Source organism: Bombina bombina, chromosome 2, assembly GCF_027579735.1.
Source record: "Bombina bombina isolate aBomBom1 chromosome 2, aBomBom1.pri, whole genome shotgun sequence".
NCBI classification, from domain to species: domain Eukaryota; kingdom Metazoa; phylum Chordata; class Amphibia; order Anura; family Bombinatoridae; genus Bombina; species Bombina bombina.
The window spans coordinates 1,202,647,815-1,202,670,015 of NC_069500.1; the positions used below are offsets into that span (position 1 = coordinate 1,202,647,815).

General features: G+C 38.9%; 1 protein-coding gene across 2 annotated transcripts in view; it reads right to left on the reverse strand.

Moving 5' to 3' along the window:
* Positions 1 to 12,825: 12,825 nt before the first annotated feature.
* Positions 12,826 to 22,201, reverse strand: part of SLC7A2 (solute carrier family 7 member 2) — a 189,279-nt gene continuing 179,903 nt past the window's right edge. For both annotated transcript variants that reach the window (XM_053703918.1, XM_053703919.1), the window contains exon 12: positions 12,826 to 21,527. In XM_053703918.1, coding sequence (XP_053559893.1) covers positions 21,334 to 21,527 — 194 coding nt within the window. In that variant the 3' untranslated portion in view covers positions 12,826 to 21,333. The remainder of the gene's footprint in view (positions 21,528 to 22,201) is intronic.

The window sequence follows — 22,201 nt, forward strand, 5'->3', positions numbered from 1 at the left end:
GGGAAATACAACACCTGGCCACCAGGAGGAGGCAAAGAGTCGAAGACACCCCAGCCAAAGGCTTAAATAACCCTCCTACTTCCTCATTACCCCTGTCATTCTGCTGAGGGAACAAGGAAAAGTAGGAGAAATATCAGGGTATAAATGGTGCCAGAAGATAAATAATAGGGGTCCTACCTTAGACAAGAAAAAACGGACGGGGGCCGTAGACTCTCCCTATCTGGAAGGAAAGGAATTTATCTGGTAAGCATAAATTATGTTTTCCTTCCTAAGATAGGGATAGTCCACAGCTTCATTCCTTACTGTTGGGAAAACTATACCCAAGCTCCAGAGGACACTGGATGAATAACGGGAGGGAACAAAAAGGAAGAGGCGGAACCTATTCTGAGGGCACCACAGCCTGCAAAACTTTTCTCCCAAAAGCTGCTTCAGCCGAAGCAAAAACATCAAACTAGTAAAAATTAGAAAAAGTATATAAGGAGTACTAGGTAGCGCCTTACAAATCTGATCCATAGAGGCCTCGTTCTTAAAGGCCCAAGAGGAAGCCACTGCTCTAGTGGAATGAGCCGTTATCCTCTCAGGAGGATAATGTCCTGCTGTCTCGTAAGCTAAGCGGATGACACTCCTTAACCAAAAAGATTGGGAAGTCGAAGTAGCCTCCTGCCCCTTACGCTTCCCCGAATAGACAACAAATAAAGAGGAAGATTGTCTAAACTCCTTAGTAGCCTGAAGAAAGAACTTCAAGGCACGAATCACATTCAAATGGTAAAGTAAACGTTCCTTTGATGAAGGAGGATTAGGACACAAGGAAGGATCCACAATCTCTTGATTGATGTTGCGATCTGACACAACCTTAGGAAGAAAGCCTAATTTAGTACGTAAAACTGCCTTATCTGCATGAAAAATCAGATTAGGAAACTCACATCGCAAAGCAGAGATCTCAGAAACTCTGCGCGTGGAGGCAATAGCCATTAAAAAGAGAACCTTCCAAGATAACAATTTAATGTCAACGGAATGCAGAGGCTCAAATGGAGCCTGTTGCAAAACACAAAGAACAAGATTTAGGCTCCAATGAGGAGCCCCAGATGTAAACACAGGTCTGATCCTAATCAGAGCCATAACAAAGGACTGCACGTCTGGAAGCTCAGCCAGCCTCTTGTGCAATAAAACCGACAGGGCCAAAATCTGTCCTCTCAGGGAACTAGCAGAAAAGATAAGATCCTGGCAACCTTAACTCTGTGCCAGGAAAAACCACGCTCTTCACACCAGAATAAGTGGTCCTCAACACTTTGTGGTAGATACGCCGAGTAACTGGTTTACGAGCATGAATAAGAGTATCAATGACACACTCAGAGAAACCTCTGTTTGCTAAGACTAAGTGTTCAATCTCCACGCAGTCAGCCTCAGAGAATCTAGATTTTGATGGACCTTGTAACAGCAGGTCTCTGCAACAAGGTAACTTCCACGGAGGAGATGAGGACATCCCCACTAGATCAGCGAACCACGTCCTTTGCTGCTACGATGGAGCAAACAGGATTACTGATACCCACTCCTGCTTGATGCGGGCCACCACTCGAGGAAGAAGCAGTAATTGAGGAAAAAGATATACGAGTTTGAACCTCCAGGGCACTGCTAGTGCATCTATTAGATCCTTTTGGGGATCCCTCAACCTCGACCCGTACCAGGATAGCTTGGTATTGAGACGAGACGCCATGAGATCTATCTCCAGCGTCCCCCACTTGCTGCATATCTCTGCAAACACCTTGGGATGGAAAGACCCTGGGTGGAAGGATTGCCTGCTGAGAAAATCTGCCTCCCAGTTGTCCACACCCGGAATGTGGATCGCTGACAGTGAACAGCTGTGGTCCTCTGTTCACTCCAGAATCTAAGATACTTCTTTCATTGCCAAGGAACTTCTCGTTCCCCCCAGATGGTTGATGTAAGCCAACGAGAATATATTGTCTGATTGGAATCTGATAAACTGGGACAAACCCAGAAGTAGCCAAGCCTTCAAGGCATTGAAGATGGCCCGTAGTTCCAAAATTGATTGGGAGGGAAGACTCCTCCAGAGTCCACAACCCTTGTGCCTTCCTGGCACTCCAAACAGCTCCCCATCCGAATAGGCTTGTGTCCGTAGTCACAATCTCCCAGGATGGTCTTAAGAAGCAATTTCCTCTGGATAGATGATCTGGACAGAGCCACCAAGAGAGCGATTCTCTCGACCGGCTGTCTAATACAATCTGTAGAGACAGATCAGAATGATCACCATTCCACTGTCTCAGCATGCACAGTTGTAAAAGTCTGAGACAGAACCTGGCAAAAAGAATTATGTCCATGCAGGACACCATGAGACCAATCCCCTCCATACACTGAGCCACAGAGGGACTCAAGGAGGTCCGGAGGGCAAGACATGCTGAAGTTAGGTTGCAACATCTCTGGTCTGGTCATGGATATGGAGTATATAATAGCACCCAGGAATTCCACCCTGGTACCTGGGATAAGATAACTATTTTCCCACAGATCCTGTATGTCCCTGAACCAAGCATCTGAAAAAAGAGACAGTCTGCCCCCTACACGAACCGATCCCGGATCGGCGGCCACCCCTTCATGCCGATTTGTTTTCAGCGGGCTTCTTATTCTGCTTGGACTTATTCCAGGACTGAGCCAGCTTCCAACTACTCTTGGGTTGCTCAGGCTTGGTGGAGTAAAACTAGAAGATTATGATAAAAGAAGAGAAGAAGGCGCCACAATAGTGCTTTATCAAAAGAGAGTATGACTTTCACACGCAAGATAAAGACACACTTACAAGATCCCAAGCACTTGAGAAGTGCCACAGATGTGGTCTGAACTCTTACAGCTGTTCAGCAAGCTGTCCTTTCGTATGAACTCCAACGCCAAACTCCCTATTTCCTTCAGAGGTGGCTGGTCTTCAAAAAGGTGCAAAAATAAAGAACCGGTATATATCAAGTTCTTATAGGATCGTAGAGGAAAATAAAGCTTGTGATGGCTCAAATAAAATCAACTTCAATTTATTGTTGAAACATATAAAACACAACGCGTTCCCAGTCTCCCAAGGTGAGACACCTGATGAAACGGTCGGGAGTCCGGGAAACGCGTTGTGTTTTATATGTTTCAACAATAAATTGAAGTTGATTTTATTTGAGCCATCACAAGCTTTATTTTCCTCTACGATCCTGTTCTTTATTTTTGCACCTTTTTGAAGACCAGCCACCTCTGAAGGAAATAGGGAGTTTGGCGTTGGAGTTCATACGAAAGGACAGCTTGCTGAACAGCTGTAAGAGTTCAGACCGCATCTGTGGCACTTCTCAAGTACTTGGGATCTTGTAAGAGTGTCTTTATCTTGCGCGTGAAAGTCATACTCTCTTTTGATAAAGCACTATTGTGGCGCCTTCTTCTCTTCTTTTATCATTGTCTACAGATTCCTGCTTGTTTGTCCAACAACAGAAGAAGTTATTGCGGCCATTTTTCCACATAAATTGGAGACCCTAACTGAGATTTATCTTACCTTTTATCATCAAGGACTCTTTCCATTGATATATTCACTTGGAGGACTTAATTCATGGTTTGAGTATCATCATCTTTTTTTGCTTTGCAGATGAACTTTTTGACACTGTATTATTCATATATGTGTATATCATATTTGACACGTTCATAGGTCCTTTAATTGTGTCCCAGTATATTATTATCACTATTTAAATACTATATTTCTCATAATAATATTTTATGATTTATATTATCACTGATTTTTGGGAATCACTTTACCTATGTATTTATTGGCGCCTTTAACATTTATGACAACACTTTAAAACTAGAAGATTGTTGTCCCTTAGACTTGTTCTTCTTATCTTGCGGTAGGAAGGCTCCCTTGCCTCCGCTAACCATAGAAATAATGGAGTCCAGGCATGGACCAAATAAAATCTTTCCCTTGAAGGGAAGAGAAAGGAGTCTGGACTTCAAAGTCATATCCGCAGACTCCAACCAGAGCGCTCGGCAGGCTAGGACCGCAAAGCCAGAGGTCGTTGCATTTAGGTGAATAATTTGCATGTTCGCATCACAGATACAAGAATTAGCAATTCTCAGAGCTTTAATTCTGTCTTAAATATCCTCGAGGGGAGATTCCACCTCAATGAGTTCCAACAAAGTCGCACCAGTAGGTAGCTGTTCCAGAAACTGTGGCAACTGCAGCCTCTGGTTTAAATAAAAATCCTGTATGTTGAAACATCTTTCTCAGAAAGGTTTCCATTTTCTTATCCATCGGCTCTCTAAAACAAAGTACTATCCTTAAGAGGTATAGTAGTATGTTTAGCAAGTGTAGAGATAGCACCATCCACCTTAGGAATGGAGCCCCACAAATGCAGTTGAGAGTCCGGGACCGGTACCAACTTTTTAAAAGTAGACAAGGGGGAAAAGGAAGATCCAATTCTTTCCCATACAATGTTAAAAATGTTCGCCATTTTAACCGACACAGGAAAAGTCAAAGGAACTTTCCTGTCTTCGTAAACTCTGTCTAATTTAGGTATCATAGGTTCTTCAGGCAGCGTGGCCTATGGAACCTCTAAAGTAGACAGAACCTCCTTTAATAAGAAAATGCAAGTGCTCAATTTTAAATCTAAAGGACGGTTCCTCCGCAGCAGGAGGCTTAGACACTTATGACTCTTACCCAGAAAGTTCACCCTCTGAAGCTACAGAGGTTAACTCATCATTGGATAACCTGGACATAATAGCCATTTGTAACTGCGCGGCGAAGTCTGCATGAAGAAGGCCCCCTCTGGATGGAGGATTAGATGTGTTACGGGGAACTGCATGTGGAGTGGATAATGTAGCAAGGGTAGTAATCTCACGGGACGCTGAGACCTGAGAGGTAGACGGCTCAGAGGGACTAATAGCCTTAGCAGGCTTGTCTCCCTTCTTAGACTTTATAACGGTGTTAAGGCATGTGGAACATAATTGAGTGGGCAGGAAAACCGTGGCCTCCTCACAATATAAACAGGTATAATTTAGTACAGAAGAAGTACCTTCTAACATGACAGAGCCCTCCATAGCTCAGGTTATACCCACAGAAGAACACAAATAAAAAAACATAATTTATGCTTACCTGATAAATGTATTTCTCTTGTAGTGTATACAGTCCACGGATCATCCATTACTTGTGGGATATATTCCCTTCCCAACAGGAAGTTGCAAGAGGATCACCCACAGCAGAGCTGCTATATAGCTCCTCCCCTCACATGTCATATCCAGTCATTCGACCGAAGCAAAACAAGAAAGGAGAAACCATAGGGTGCAGTGGTGACTGGAGTTTTAATTAAAATTTAGATCTGCCTTGAAAAGACAGGGTGGGCCGTGGACTGGATACACTACAAGAGAAATAAATTTATCAGGTAAGCATAAATTATGTTTTCTCTTGTTAAGTGTATCCAGTCCACGGATCATCCATTACTTGTGGGATACCAATACCAAAGCTAAAGTACACGGATGATGGGAAGGACAAGGCAGGAACTTAAATGGAAGGAACCACTGCCTGTAGAACCTTTCTCCCAAAAACAGCCTCCGAAGAAGCAAAAGTGTCAAATTTGTAAAATTTTGAAAAGGTGTGAAGCGAAGGCCAAGTCGCAGCCTTGCAAATCTGTTCAACAGAGGCCTCATTCTTAAAGGCCCAGGTGGAAGCCACAGCTCTAGTAGAATGAGCTGTAATTCTTTCAGGGGGCTGCTGTACAGCAGTCTCATAGGCTAAGCGTATTATGCTCCGAAGCCAAAAGGAGAGAGAGGTTGCCGAAGCTTTTTGACCTCTCCTCTGTCCAGAGTAAACGACAAACAGGGAAGAAGTTTGACGAAAATCTTTAGTTGCCTGTAAATAGAACTTCAGGGCATGGACTACGTCCAGATTATGCAAAAGACGTTCCTTCTTTGAAGAAGGATTAGGGCACAATAATGGGACAACAATCTCTTGATTGATATTCCTGTTAGAAACTACCTTAGGTAAAAACCCAGGTTTAGTACGCAGAACTACCTTGTCTGAATGGAAAATCAGATAAGGAGAATCACAATGTAAGGCAGATAACTCAGAGACTCTTCGAGCCGAGGAAATAGCCATCAAAAACAGAACTTTCCAAGATAAAAGCTTAATATCAATGGAATGAAGGGGTTCAAACGGAACACCTTGAAGAACTTTAAGAACCAAGTTTAAGCTCCACGGAGGAGCAACAGTTTTAAACACAGGCTTAATCCTGGCCAAAGCCTGACAAAAAAGCCTGGACGTCTGGAACTTCTGCCAGACGCTTGTGCAAAAGAATAGACAGAGCAGAAATCTGTCCCTTTAACGAACTAGCAGATAAGCCCTTTTCCAAACCCTCTTGTAGAAAGGACAATATCCTAGGAATCCTAACCTTACTCCATGAGTAACTCTTGGATTCGCACCAATATAAGTATTTACGCTATATCTTATTGTAGATCTTTCTGGTAACAGGCTTCCGTGCCTGTATTAAGGTTTCAATAACTGACTCTGAGAAGCCACGCTTTGATAGGATCAAGCGTTCAATCTCCATGCAGTAAGCTTCAGAGAAATTAGATTTGGATGGTTGAAAGGACCTTGTATTAGAAGGTCCTGCCTCAGTGGCAGAGACCATGGTGGACAGGACGACATGTCCACTAGGTCTGCATACCAGGTCCTGCGTGGCCACGCAGGCGCTATCAGAATCACCAATGCTCTCTCCTGTTTGATCTTGGCAATCAGTCGAGGCAGCAGCGGAAACGGTGGAAACACATAAGCCCAAGGGGCTGCTAGGGCATCTATCAGCGCCGCTCCCGGGTCTCTGGACCTGGATCCATAAAGAGGAAGCTTGGCATTCTGGCGAGATGCCATGAGATCCAGTTCTGGTTTGCCCCAACGATGAATCAGTTGAGCGAACACCTCCGGATGAAGTTCCCACTCCCCCGGATGAAAAGTCTGGCGACTTAGAAAGTCCGCCTCCCAGTTCTCCACGCCTGGGATGTGGATCGCTGACAGGTGGCAAGAGTGAGACTCTGCCCAGTGAATTATCTTTGAGACTTCTAACATCGCTAGGGAACTCCTGGTTCCCCCTTGATGGTTGGTGTAAGCCACAGTCGTGATATTGTCCGACTGAAATCTGATGAACCTCAGTGTTGCTAACTGAGGCCAAGCTAGAAGAGCATTGAATATTGCTCTTAACTCCAGAATATTTATTGGGAGGAGTTTCTCCTCCTGAGTTCACGATCCCTGAGCCTTCAGGGAGTTCCAGACTGCGCCCCAACCTAGAAGGCTGGCATCTGTTGTTACAATCATCCAATCTGGCCTGCGAAAGGTCATGCCCTTGGACAGATGGACCCGAGAAAGCCACCAGAGAAGAGAATCTCTGGTCTCTCGATCCAGATTTAGTAGAGGGGACAAATCTGAGTAATCCCCATTCCACTGACTTAGCATGCATAATTGCAGCGGTCTGAGATGCAGGCGTGCAAATGGCACTATGTCCATTGCCGCTACCATTAAGCCGATTACTTCCATGCACTGAGCCACTGACGGGTGTGGAATGGAATGAAAGACACGGCAAGCATTTAGAAGTTTTGATAACCTGGACTCCGTCAGGTAAATTTTCATCTCTACAGAATCTATAAGAGTCCCTAGGAAGGAGACTCTTGTGAGTGGTGATAGAGAACTCTTTTCCACTTTCACTTTCCACCCATGCGACCTCAGAAATGCCAGAACTATCTCTGTATGAGACTTGGCAATTTGAAAGCTTGACGCCTGTATCAGGATGTCGTCTAGATACGTAGCCACCTCTATGCCTCGCGGTCTTAGAACCGCCAGAAGTGAGCCCAGAACCTTTGTAAAGATTCTCGGGGCCGTAGCTAACCCGAAGGGAAGAGCCACAAACTGGTAATGCCTGTCTAGAAAGGCAAATCTTAAGTACCGATAATGATCTTTGTGAATCGGTATGTGAAGGTAGGCATCCTTTAAGTCCACTGTGGTCATGTACTGACCCTCTTGGATCATGGGTAGGATGGTTCGAATAGTTTCCATTTTGAATGATGGAACTCTTAGGAATTTGTTTAAGATCTTTAGATCCAAGATTGGTCTGAAGGTTCCCTCTTTCTTGGGAACCACAAACAGATTTGAGTAAAATCCCTGCCCTTGTTCCGTCCGCGGAACAGGGTGGATCACCCCCATTACTAGGAGGTCTTGTACACAGCGTAGGAATGCCGCTTTCTTTAACTGGTTTTCTGATAACCTTGATAGATGGAATCTCCCTCGAGGAGGAGAAGCCTTGAAGTCCAGAAGATATCCCTGAGATATGATCTCCAACGCCCAGGGATCCTGGACATCTCTTGCCCACGCCTGGGCGAAGAGAGAAAGTCTGCCCCCCACTAGATCCGTTTCCGGATAGGGGGCCGTTCCTTCATGATGTCTTAGGGGCAGTAGTAGGTTTTCTGGCCTGCTTGCCCTTGTTCCAGGACTGGTTAGTTTTCCAGGCCTGTCTGTAACGAGCAACAGTTCCTTCCTGTTTTGGAGCGGAGGAAGTGGATGCTGCTCCTGCCTTGAAATTTCGAAGGCACGAAAATTAGACTGTTTGGCCTTTGATTTGGCCCTGTCCTGAGGAAGGGTATGACCCTTACCTCCAGTAATGTCAGCAATAATTTCTTTCAAGCCGGGCCCGAATAAGGTCTGCCCCTTGAAAGGAATATTAAGTAATTTAGATTTAGAAGTCACTTCAGCTGACCAGGATTTAAGCCATAGCGCTCTCCGCGCCTGGATGGCGAATCCGGAGTTCTTAGCCGTTAGTTTAGTTAAATGTACAATGGCATCAGAAACAAATGCATTAGCTAGCTTAAGTGCTTTAAGCTTGTCCATAATTTCATCCAATGGAGCTGTGTGAATGGCCTCTTCCAGAGACTCAAACCAGAATGCCGAAGCAGCAGTGACAGGCGCAATGCATGCAAGGGGCTGCAAGATAAAACCTTGTTGAACAAACATTTTCTTAAGGTAACCTTCTAATTTTTTATCCATTGGATCCGAAAAAGCACAACTATCCTCCACCGGGATAGTGGTACGCTTAGCTAAAGTAGAAACTGCTCCCTCCACCTTAGGGACCGTCTGCCATAAGTCCCGAGTAGTGGCGTCTATTGGAAACATTTTCCTAAATATAGGAGGTGGGGAAAAGGGCACACCGGGTCTATCCCACTCCTTGCTAATAATTTCTGTAAGCCTTTTAGGTATAGGAAAAACGTCAGTACACACCGGCACCGCATACTATCTATCCAGCCTACACAATTTCTCTGGAATTGCAACTGTGTTACAGTCATTTACAACAGCTAAAACCTCTCCTAGCAATACACGGAGGTTCTCAAGCTTAAATTTAAAATTAGAGATCTCTGGATCCGGTTTCCCTGGATCAGATCCGTCACCCACAGAATGAAGCTCTCCGTCCTCATGTTCTGCAAACTGTGACGCAGTATCGGACATGACTCTCACAGCACCAGCGCGCTCTGTCCTAATCCCAGAGCTATCGCGCTTGCCTCTTAATTCTGGCAACCTAGATAATACTTCTGTCAGAGTATTATTCATGACTGTAGCCATGTCCTGTAAAGTGATTGCTATGGGCGTCTCTGATGTACTTGGCGCCATATTAGCACGCGCCTCCTGAGTGGGAGGCGAAGGTACTGACACGTGAGGAGAGTTAGTCGGCATAACTTCCCCCTCGTTGTCTGGTGATAATTCTTTTACAGATAAAGACTGACCTTAATTATTTAAAGTGAAATCAATACATTTAGTACACATATTTCTATGGGGCTCCACACTGGCCTTCAAACATAATGAACAAACAGATTCATCTGTGTCAGACATGTTTAAACAGACTAGCAATGAGACTAGCAAGCTTGGAAAACACTTTAAAATAAGTTTACAAGCAATATAAAAAACGCTACTGCGCCTTTAAGAAGCACAAAACCTGTCTCAAGTTGAAATAACAATGAACCAAATCAGTTATAGCAACCAAATTTTCACAGTAAATGTATTAAGCTAGCAGAGCATTGCACCCACTTGCAAATGGATGATTAACCCCTTAATACCCAAAACGGATAATCAATAGAGAAAAAAAAAAAAAACGTTTTTAACACAGTCAAACACACTGTCACAGGTCTGCTGTGACTGATTACCTCCCTCAAAATGACTTTTGAAGTCCCTTGAGCTCTCTAGAGACGTCCTGGATCATGCAGGAAGAAGCAGGAAGACTGAGTCTGAATTTTTACTGCGCAAAAAAGCGCTAATAGGCCCCTCCCACTCTTATTACAACAGTGGGAAGCCTCAGTTAACTGTTTCTATGCAGAAAATAAGTCAGCCATGTGGAAAAAATTATGCCCCAATAAGTTTTATCACCAATGTACCTAAAAAAAACGATTAAACATGCCAGCAAACGTTTTAAACATCCTTTTTTAAAAAGTATGTATCTCTTATTGATAAGCCTGATACCAGTCGCTTCTACTGCATTTAAGGCTTTACTACATTACTTCAGTATTAGCAGCATTTTCTTAGTCAAATTCCATTCCTTAGAAAATTATTTTACTGCACATACATTAATAAGCCTGATACCAGTCACTTTTACTGCATTTAAGGCTTTACTTACATTACTTCGGTATCAGCAGTATTTTCTTAGTCAATTCCATTCCTTAGAAAAATATTTTACTGCACATACCTTAGTTGCAGGAGACCCCGCACGCCATTCCCTTTCTGAAGTTACCCCACTCCTCAGAATGTGCGAGAACAGCCAGTGGATCTTAGTTACTTCTGCTAAGATCATAGAAAACGCAGGCAGATTCTTCTTCCAAATACTGCCTGAGAAAAAAACAGCACACTCCGGTGCCATTTAAAAATAACAAACTTTTGATTGAAGAATTAATTAAGTATAAAACACCACACTCCTCTCACGACCTCCATCTATGTTGAGGGTTGCAAGAGAATGACTGGATATGACATGTGAGGGGAGGAGCTATATAGCAGCTCTGCTGTGGGTGATCCTCTTGCAACTTCCTGTTGGGAAGGGAATATATCCCACAAGTAATGGATGATCCGTGGACTGGATACACTTAACAAGAGAAACTTTTTTTTATATATACTCCCAATGGCTGGGGCACTCATCACCTCCTAAACCCAGACAGTTAACAGAGGAAACGCTCTCCTCAGGTTGAAGTCTCAGCCAGAATGGAGGAAATGAACATAGACCACATGCTATGTAAAGTACAGCAAGTTAATAGGAGCTGTGCAACACTTTAAAAAAACGAAAACGAAACCTGTTTGTTCCAGCCAAAAACACACAGTCTATGAACTTAGAAAATAAAATCACACAAAGCAGCATCTAAATAATTAATACACTGATTAATTAACCCCAACTGTTCAATAAACCCCTCAGAGGATATTAACCCTGGATCATATCAAGGTATAAGGGAGCCACACTGTGACCCTGTGATAGTGTTTTATGTGTAAAAAACATTTCATCAATACTCTCACTGAGAGGTTGACATGACTACTTAAAGGGACAGTCTACACCAGAATATTAATTGTTTTAAAAGATAGATAATCCCTTTATTACCCATTCGCTAGTTTTGCATAACCAACAAAGTTATATTAATACACTTTTTACCTCTGTGATTATCTTGTATCTAAGCCTCTGTAAACTGCCTCCTTATTTCAGTTCTTTTGACAGACTTGCATTGTAGCCAATCAGTGCTGGCTCATAGGAACTCCACGTGCATGAGCACAGTGTTATCTATATGAAACAGATGAACTAACACCCTCTAGTGGTGAAAAACTGTCAAAATGCCCTGAGCTAAGAGGCGGCCTTCAAGGGCTTAGAAATTAGCATATGAACCTCCTAGATTTAGCTTTCAACTAAGAATACCAATAGAACAAAGCAAAATTGGTGATAGAAGTAAATTGGAAAATTGTTTAAAATTGCATGCCCTATCTGAATAATGAAGGTTTGTTTTGGACTAGACTGTCCCTTTAAAACGCTAGTCCTATCTCGAAGGGCAGATACCCTTTTTCTAGGACTCTCCGAATCATCTGACACTTCTCTGCCACCTCTTATTGTGATGTAAGGCAAAGAATGACTGGGGTGATGAGGAAGAGGGAGAGATATTTAAGCCTTTGGTGCGGTTTGTCTTTGCCTCCTCCTGGTGGCCAGGTGTTGTATCTCCCAACAGTAAGTAATGAAGCCGTGGACTCTCCCTATCTTAGGAAGGAAAAGTCTAAAATCGCTGCACATTAGCTTACATTTTACACCTATAGGGGTAGATTTATTAAGCAGCAGATGCTGCTTTCTACCCCTGAAGTTTCTGGCTTGCTGGAAACTTAAGTTAAGAAGCAGCGGTCGTAAGATACGATCGGGATGATTGACACCCCCTGCTAGCTGCCGATTGGCCTCAAATGTGCAGGGGACGGCATTGCACAAGCATTTCACAAGAAATGCTTCTGCAATGTTAAATCCGACAGTGTATGCTGCCAGCATTCAGCGATGTCGGGTGGACATGATTCGCTATAGATTTCTAGGATATATATAGTGCCAAATAGAATACCATGTATAGGGTAAATGCATTCAGATATTATGAAAAAAGATCTGATGCCAACCTTCATAGATTCATAACTAGAATGTGTGAGCATTTAAAAACTGCCAAGAAAATGGAAAAAAATCCAAATTTGCATCATAGATCTAGAGGGACATATATAAAAAATATTTTTGTAAAAGACCCTCAAGACAGGACTAAAACATAATTAAGAATAAATACATTCACAAGGACTTTTGTCATTTTTTATATATTGTAAAAAAATACAGAAAGGATACATTACAATTCTACAGAGCATATATTACATTAAGAAAAAACATGTGTCATGATTCATATGTGCTCAACATAAGTAAACTATGTCACATACAGATTACGTCAAGAATACAAATTTATATTTAAGATGTAAAGGCAATACTGTGTAATTCACATAATTACTTTGGGTATCTTACAAGGACAAAGCTAATGTGTTATTTGTAAAAACACAAAGATCAACAAATGTGCTGTCTTACTTTTCATATGCAAAATGTAAGATACTTTTTCATGACAGACCCTGTTAAGCGAAAATAAGCTTTTTTTGTTTGACGTTAAACTTTAAACCTTCTCTAGGTGCATCTGCACTATATACAAATACATACAGTGGGCAAATAAAAACACCATACATAAAACTGCAAATGTCTGTAGAATAATATCATCTTAATATCTGTTAATAAAAACAATAGGTATACAGAGAACACATTTTACTACTATAGTCAGGGCTGGCTCTATAATTGGACCATGCGACCCAGGTGGCATTTAACACATGGTCCGGACACATATGCTGGCTAATACTGTTTTTAAGAAAAGTTACTCTAATCAGCAGACTTTCATGTGAAACTTAAATCTACTAAACCTTGAATTTTGAGACAAATGACTATGGTTTTGTTTAGACTGTAGTTGACAGCTGGGGGGATTATTTCATTCTTGAACCCAGGTAGTACAATCTCTTGAGCCGGCACTGACCATAGTATAGAACGTGGCAACAAATACAGACAAAAAGGTTGTAATAGAGGGACATACAGTTTAGCTAACAATCTAGCAAAGAATTTTTACAAAAGAGCAATATATAAAAATCACATGGGTAAGCAGTAATACATCACCTAATACATATATTTCTTTAATTAATACAAATAGTTTTTAAGCATTTCATATTAATATTTAGAAAGCATAAACCAGCCCCCTTAACTTAGAATTGGTTAAATGTAAGTACACAATATGGCTCAATTTTTAAAGCACTTCCTCTCATTTAAACTGCACATTTTTTTTTGGCGGTTTGATTGAACAAAGCATGATGAGCAGTATGCCTAAAATGGTGAGAAATTGTAGATATTTTGGGAAAAACTAAGATTTTCGACCAATATTTAAACAATTTCCCCATCAAAATAATTTACACTTTGGTAATATTAAGTCTGTTAGGTAAAAACAAATAAACTGACAAATAGTTACTGAATAGAATATTTCCCCCCTTTAATTCATATTTGCTGCGAATCTATTCTGTGACTTTCAGAATTGTTGTAAAAAGAGGTTGCAATGTCACACAATGGATTAAAAATGCATTTATAGATATTACACTTACTATGAAAAAAGTATTCAACTTGGATGTTTTTTTGTGTTCTCTATGGTATTCCAATCCAACAGAAGTTCAGCAGCTAACACATAGCAGCTAATTTAGAATCGACAATGGTGGTCTATTAAAACAATTTCCTATAATTTTGTGTTGTTCTCCAACTATATTTTCTGTATTTTATTCAATTTTGATGTTTAATTCTATAAACATGATGAAATTTGTTAACATAAATAGAGCATGAACCACAATTTTAACATTTATTAGAAGTCGAAATATTGAAAAAAATATTGTTTGATAGAGGTTGTGGCATTCTCTCAATGCAAAACCTACATAATAACCTAGTTTTCAAAAACACTTGCAAAGCATTGGAACTGCTAAAATACACTAACCTTTTCTGAAGCCCAAAAACTAACTGAATAACTTGCGAAGGCTAAAGTACAATGCTTCAGCTAATTTATGATATTGTGATTCTCAAAGGGGCTTCTTGATATTTGTTCCAGGAAGAAGGCTATCATGCTCCAAACGGTTTTGTACGTATGAGCTAGTTTTGGTTTCATCTACTTTACTATTTACCTTTGATTCTATAAATAAGATATCCTGGTATACCACTTAAGAAATAATTTATTGTACTACTAATAATTAATCACATAGTTTGGTGTTAAAAAATACATTTCAAGCTATGATCTTGCCATACACATGTATAATAATACAGAACGTTAGAAGCCGGAAATAAAATCCTATGGGTCTAGGAGATTATCTGTCTTGGGGTATTTGTCAAGCTCAGTCATAGTCCATTTAGTCAGTGTTAATTAATATATAAAAAACATAAATTATGCTTACCTAATAATTTTCTTTTCTTCATGGAAAGAGAGTCCAAAGCTGCATTCATTACTTTTGGGAATTCAGAACCTGGCCACCAGGAGGACACAAAGACACCCCAGCCAAAGGCTTAAATACTCCTCCAAAATATTAGTGAAAGTTAGATGCGCCTGTTATATGCAAATCTGTCTGTCAACAGACGTGAAATAGTATATTGTGAAAATGTGAACTGGTGTCAACACCAATGATAAGTGTGCAGAAAATACACAACTATGTGCAAAAACCTATATATAAATATACTCTGTTAAATAATACAGTGATCTGTCAAATATATATAAATGTATGCTGTTGTAGTAAAGTCAGCACTAATAACAAACATATATATCAATGACATATATTCATAAAAAATATGACATGAATAGAGTATTAACTATATACGTGAGTACCAGTAAGTGCCAGTGTCCATGATAAGTCTCATATAAGACGTATGCCAAACAAAGTACTACTTGTGTAGCTTGAACGAACAAATATAGATTGCGTGAGACTGGAGTCTGCAAACCTCTTCCAGAATCTTGATGGCGATACAAGAGTAGAAAAATCAGAATCCTCCATAACTGGGACACTGAATAAAAAATGGACCAATAAGAAAAATCTAAACGGCCCCTTACACCACCAATGGCTGGGGCACTCACCACCTCCAGAGAACCAGACACCAGCGGACCAGGATTTCTCCATTGCCACATGGTCAGGAATGCGGAAATGGAGTCACAAGGTAAACCGTGCAGTCCATGCAAAAGCGCGCCCGACCGTAAAGGCCGCGTCACTAGATATAGGCCGTTATGTTCCAAAATAGCCAAGAGCCGAAGCAACACTACACAGTAGCCGACAGAATCACATAAACATGATTATAAACCCCCCTGTTCAATAACCCCCCTCAGGAGATATTAAGATTACTCGTCTGATTGCTTGTGGAGCTGTTAATATTAGTAGGATTGGTTTCGCAGAAAGACTCTCCCTGCATCTCCGGACTCTAACTTTCACCCATGCTCTCACTGAGAGGCTGACAGAACTACTTAAAACTCTAGTCCCATGCCGAAGAGTACTACCCTCCATAAGAGACTATCGAAAACTTCTGACACTTCTCTGCCAACCTCCTGGAATGAAGGCAAAGAATGACTGGGGGATGAGGGGAGTGGGAGGAGTATTTAAGCCTTTGGCTGGGGTGTCTTTGTCTTTGTCCCCTGTTCAATAACCCCCCTCAGGAGATATTAAGATTACTCGTCTGATTGCTTGTGGAGCTGTTAATATTAGTAGGATTGGTTTCGCAGAAAGACTCTCCCTGCATCTCCGGACTCTAACTTTCACCCATGCTCTCACTGAGAGGCTGACAGAACTACTTAAAACTCTAGTCCCATGCCGAAGAGTACTACCCTCCATAAGAGACTATCGAAAACTTCTGACACTTCTCTGCCAACCTCCTGGAATGAAGGCAAAGAATGACTGGGGGATGAGGGGAGTGGGAGGAGTATTTAAGCCTTTGGCTGGGGTGTCTTTGTCTCCTCCTGGCAGCCAGGTTCCGAATTCACAAAAGTAATGAATGCAGCTGTGGACTCTTTCCATTTATGAAGAAAAAAAATCATTAACAATGAAGTTGCCACACACACACACTGATCGTCTTAATACATTGCTATACGAGTCATGTGATTCAGCTAAACAAGTGCCAGCACTGTAATCAAGCACACTGGATGCATTAGACATTTTTACAGAAAATTCTAGTTCTGTAAAATTAAATGTCCTAAAAACTTTGTGCTTAATAACAAAGTTCAGTTTAATTATTTTGGCATTTTAATAGTGCTAAGAATTTTAAAACCTAAAGAACCTATTTCTTGTTACAGATACAATTTTTAAAATCAAAGCAGCTAATAATATTAAAGATATTATTACTTTTTTAAATAATACAAAACATTGATATCCCATTGCTATATTTGTAACAGGTAAATAATTTAGATTCCAGAAAAGCAATTTGGTACATAAAATAGAATAATAAATGAATCGCCAAATTCAATATAACGTATTTGTGTAAAAATATAAACCGGGCAGTTGAGTGACTCGTCATCAGAGACCATCAAAAGTTGTTAACTTCCTTCGAATTTGGTCCATTTTTGGTGTAAGTTTTGAGAAAAAAATTTTTTTAAAAGGAAGAAATTGTTAACTCAATTAAAACTCATCTCCATTTTGACTATATTTAGATTTTAAAAAAATTGTCCCTAATGCATTTTCTTTGGGTTATTTTATTTACAAACATGGTTATTCTCGAGCTACAATAGCATATTTCGAGAGATGCTTCATAATTTAAGAATATTTATTTAGTGTATGTGTTTATTTTAAACAACTATTTATACAATCCATATATTGTTTTTGATGCACCATATTCTTCAAATAATACACTAAATGTTCTTAAAGGGACACTGTACCCAAATTTTTTCTTTTGTAATTCAGAAAGAGCATGCAATTTTAATCAACTTTCTAATTTACTCCTATTATCAATTTTTCTACGTTCTCTTGCTATCATTATTTGAAAAAGAAGGCATCTAAGCTTTTTTTTGGTTTCAGTACTCTGGACAGCACTTTTTTATTGGTGGATGAATTTATCCACCAATCAGCAAGGACAACCCAGGTTGTTCACCAAAAATGGGCCGGCATCTAAACTTACATTCTTGCATTTCAAATAAAGATACCAAGAGAATGAAGAAAATTTGATAATAGGAGTAAATTAGAAAGTTGCTTAAAATTTCATGCTTAATGTGAATCACGAAAGAAAATTTTTGGGTATAGTGTCCCTTTAAATTATGAAGCGTCTCTCAAATGATTCTATTGTAGCTTGAGGATAACCATGTTTATAAATAAAACAACTCAAAGAAAATGCATTAGGGGCACATGAAATAAAACTAGCATGTGCAAAAACAAAAGGGTATAATTATACCAGGCTCTTAAATCAGTCTCTTAAACAAGGTGCCTTACATATGTGAAACAAATCCCAAATTGCTCAAACCAAACAATGGGATTTAGTTATACATTTTGCGTAATATTGGCTTTATATAATTTATATTCACAGTATTTTTTATCAATGTATTTAGAGTAAACTTAGATCTTGCTGGTAACATGGCAGGAACCTGAAACCTTCTCTAATTTGGCACAGGTGGCCAATCAATGATTAACATCTTAAGTGGACCATCTCAACAGGTACAGGATATCTTTTAAATCCTAGGAAATCAACACCAATTTCATCTTATAGTTTCATATGAAGGTTTCAGTCATACTAATTTAGTATTTTTCAACTATTTCAGATAAATACACAAGTCAAAATCATGCCTAAAAATAGATAGGGCATTTTTGAATAAATCTTCAAAAAATGCCTTAAATGTTAGGGGCGGTGGCTTGGGGAGATATATTAGTTTTAAAAAACCTTTACTAACTCCTTGAGTTGATTACTTCATGGTTTTAACTCTCTGTAAGCAGTAATAGTCATGCTTCCTGGCAATTTGTAGTATAGATTATCTTACACATCAGATTCTATTTAATCCAGGTAATATAAACATTTAGAAACCGATGGCAAAAACTGTCATGGGTTTCAAAGTTGCCATGTAAGCAAGTTCCTCAGCTATGGGCACATTTACATATTAAAGATGGTCAAACTTTTCTTCTGAGTAATTTTCATTGCTCATATAAAAATTCAACAGGCAGATTGTGCATCTTCAGGACCATACTATTTTTTATATATATATATATATATATATATATACATACATATATACACATATATACACAGTCTCCATGCATTCACTCCCAGCTGTATCACTTTTTCTGAGCCTTGGTGTCTCCTCTCCAGTATTCACAAATTTTTCCAAAATATGAGGGCACTCACAGGATTTGTTTTTCACAAAATATTATTTAACAGATTAGAATACACATTGCATCCACAAAGTAAATTTGACGTTTCGGCTTGTCAATTAAGCCCTTTTTAAGACCATGTTATCTTAATCAGATGAAATCTGACGGAGCTCATGAATGGCGGCATAGAGCACCTAACAGCTTTAATCTGATTAAGATAACATGGTCTTGTAAAAGGCTTAATTTGACAAGCCGAAACGTCCAATTATATATATATATATATATATATATATATATATATATAAATAAAAAAAAAAAATTCTCAAAAATAGAATAAGCACTCACTGGACTTCAGTGCTTATTCTATTTTTGAAAATATGGACATATCCTTATAGCACCCTGGCAGTTGTTGACAGATGGTGAGAGTGCATACACCTACAAATTAAACATTATATATATATATATATATATATATATATATATATATATATATATATATAATATACACATACACACACACATATATACATACACAAATTCTGAACAGTCTTTTTTATGTACACTTTCTGAAGGTCTAGCTACTACTGGGCATGTGTAAGAGTTCACAGTGTATACGTTTTTTAGTCTGTGATGGCTGTCACATAATACAGGGGGCAGCAAATTAAACAATATTTTTAAATTTGTCATAAAAAATCTACTGTATTTAATGGTCCTTTAAATGTCCAGTATTTTTACATATAAATTACAGTACAGACAGCTGAAATACTGGACACCTGACAACCCTAACTACAAATAAACATATATCAGGGAACAGAAATTTCACTTAATAGATAGAAACCAGTTATAGATCTAAATTAATTAGCTACTAAGAGGGTTCTCATGAAACAAAACTCCCCAATCCCTATATAATCCTTTTCAGAATAGTAGTATAAAACATTGGAGATGTTTAGCAGCCTAGAAAAGTCTCAAAAATATAAGTAAATTTATCCTTTTGGATGGTTAATATATGTACACAAACATCCTTTTGACAGGTGTCAAAGGGAAAACGTATTTCTGATTTTTGCATTCAACAATATTTAAATATTCTTTAATAACAAAGGGTTTATATCTATTGTTTTTCTCCCTACATATTTCTCTCTGCTAAACTGAACTTTTTATATTGCTGTAAATTACCCATTTATAAAATTTAAATATTTAACATTTAATCTTATGCAAATACAAAGAATGATCCACCAATCGTATTGCAACAAAAAGCTAAGCTAAGTTTTAAAAACTACAAGGTAGCTTGTAGATCAATAAAATACAACATATATTAATTAGTGCCTTAGCCTAATATCGTAACAGTGTTAGACTAGTTATACATACTGCTTGTAAGCTTCATGGCCAGCAATGCTTTGGTTTGGGACAGCAATATTTTACAGGCCTTTCAAGCAGTTAAAGAGATTATTATACATAATACAAAGATAAAATACTATGAAAAAAACTTCCAAATGTTTTCTAAATAAAATGGTCTATATTAAAGGCCAATATAAACAATACTATGTGAACATGACCAACCATAAGTGTAAGACACAGCTGGTGTATAGAATTATTTGGCACATTTGATATGTATGGATGTACCCTGAGTTTTTCCTGTTCTGTGTCTCCCAAGTTCTGAATAGATTAGTGTTTTAAAATGTTATATTAAGTACACATAGAATATTATGATTTATAAACAGTATTACATGGTTAAAATGCTGTTATGAAAGGGTGGTAGAGGTATATATTTGGTGTAATAAACTTGCTTGCTCCTCTGCTGTTGGATAAGTAGAACACAATTCTCAGATTTATACTGAACTGCAGAATCACTATATATACTGTATATGTGTGTGTATATATATATATATATATATATATATATATACATACACACACACATACACAATTTATCTATTTTGGGGGGAAATTACACCACAAATACAGGACGATTAAGGCCAAAATAAGCTTCAATACTTTGTATGAAATTGTGGCCATGAAACATTGTAACCAGACAATGTGGGCATCTTCCCTGTGACATTTTGAATTTCACATTTTAGTTCATACCATTAAAAAAAATAGTTATTTATGAATTGAGGGAATTACATATTTCAGTACAAGTACTTGAATCATGTTGCAGTGCCAAAGAAAAAGACACAGGGTAAGCTTGAAATACAACATATTCAAACTAGTTAGCAGCAAGACCTCATGTCTCTCATGGTAAATAGACATGACCTTTTTTTGTGTGGAAAACAAATAGATCCACAGAACAGAGCCGTCTTATCGTGCCCTAGAACTGTTCGCTCTTTTTCTGGCAGCAGTTTTAACATCAAACATAAGGCAACTTTAACCAATTGCAGGTACAGTTTTCTGCTTCAAACAGTATCTTAAATATTTTCTGATAATGCCAACTAGCATTCACTTGTCCTTTCGTGCAAAATAAAGTGATCACTTTCTTTCGCATTTTCCTCCTCGTTTTCTTTTGCTATACTTTTGTCCTCTATACCACTGTTTTCTGAGTCTGCATCGTCCTCTTCCGCTTCATTTTTCTTGGGTTTGCCTTCAAGACTGTGTCTAATGCCATATGCAAAGTAAATAACGAAACCTGCAAGAATGAAAGATACAAACTCCTTAGTTTAAAACAAGAACTATTTTGAATTTCTGGACTGGGAGATGGATAGATAGATGATAGATAATAAATAAATATATAGATAGATGATAGATAATAAATAAATAGATAGATGATAGATAATAGATAAATGATAGATGGATGGATGATAGATAATAGATAGATAATAGATACATGATAGATAGATAATAGATAAATGGATGATAGACAAATAATGAACTTATATTTTAAATTTACTTCTATTATCAAATGTACTTGATTCTCTTTCTTTGTATCCTTTGTTAAAAAGCATAGATAGGAAAACACATAAGCTGCAATGGACTACTGGAGTTAGCTGGTGAGTGATGCTATGCACATATGCCTCTTGTCATTGGCTCATCAGATTTGTTCAGCTATGTGTTATATAGTTATATGCATATTAGAACATTTTAATTTTGCACTTTTATATCCCATTAATAACTTTAATTCTTGAAAAACAATATTTGTTTGCCCATAGATCTGAAGTACAATACTATTTTCTAAGCATATCATTCAAATCACAAATATAATTCTGCGGAAGGAAAATTGTAAGTTTTTAAAGGACAATTGCACCTCCGTATGGTACAAACAATAAACTCCTATCATTTTTTCTTTGGCTTTGCTGTTCACCT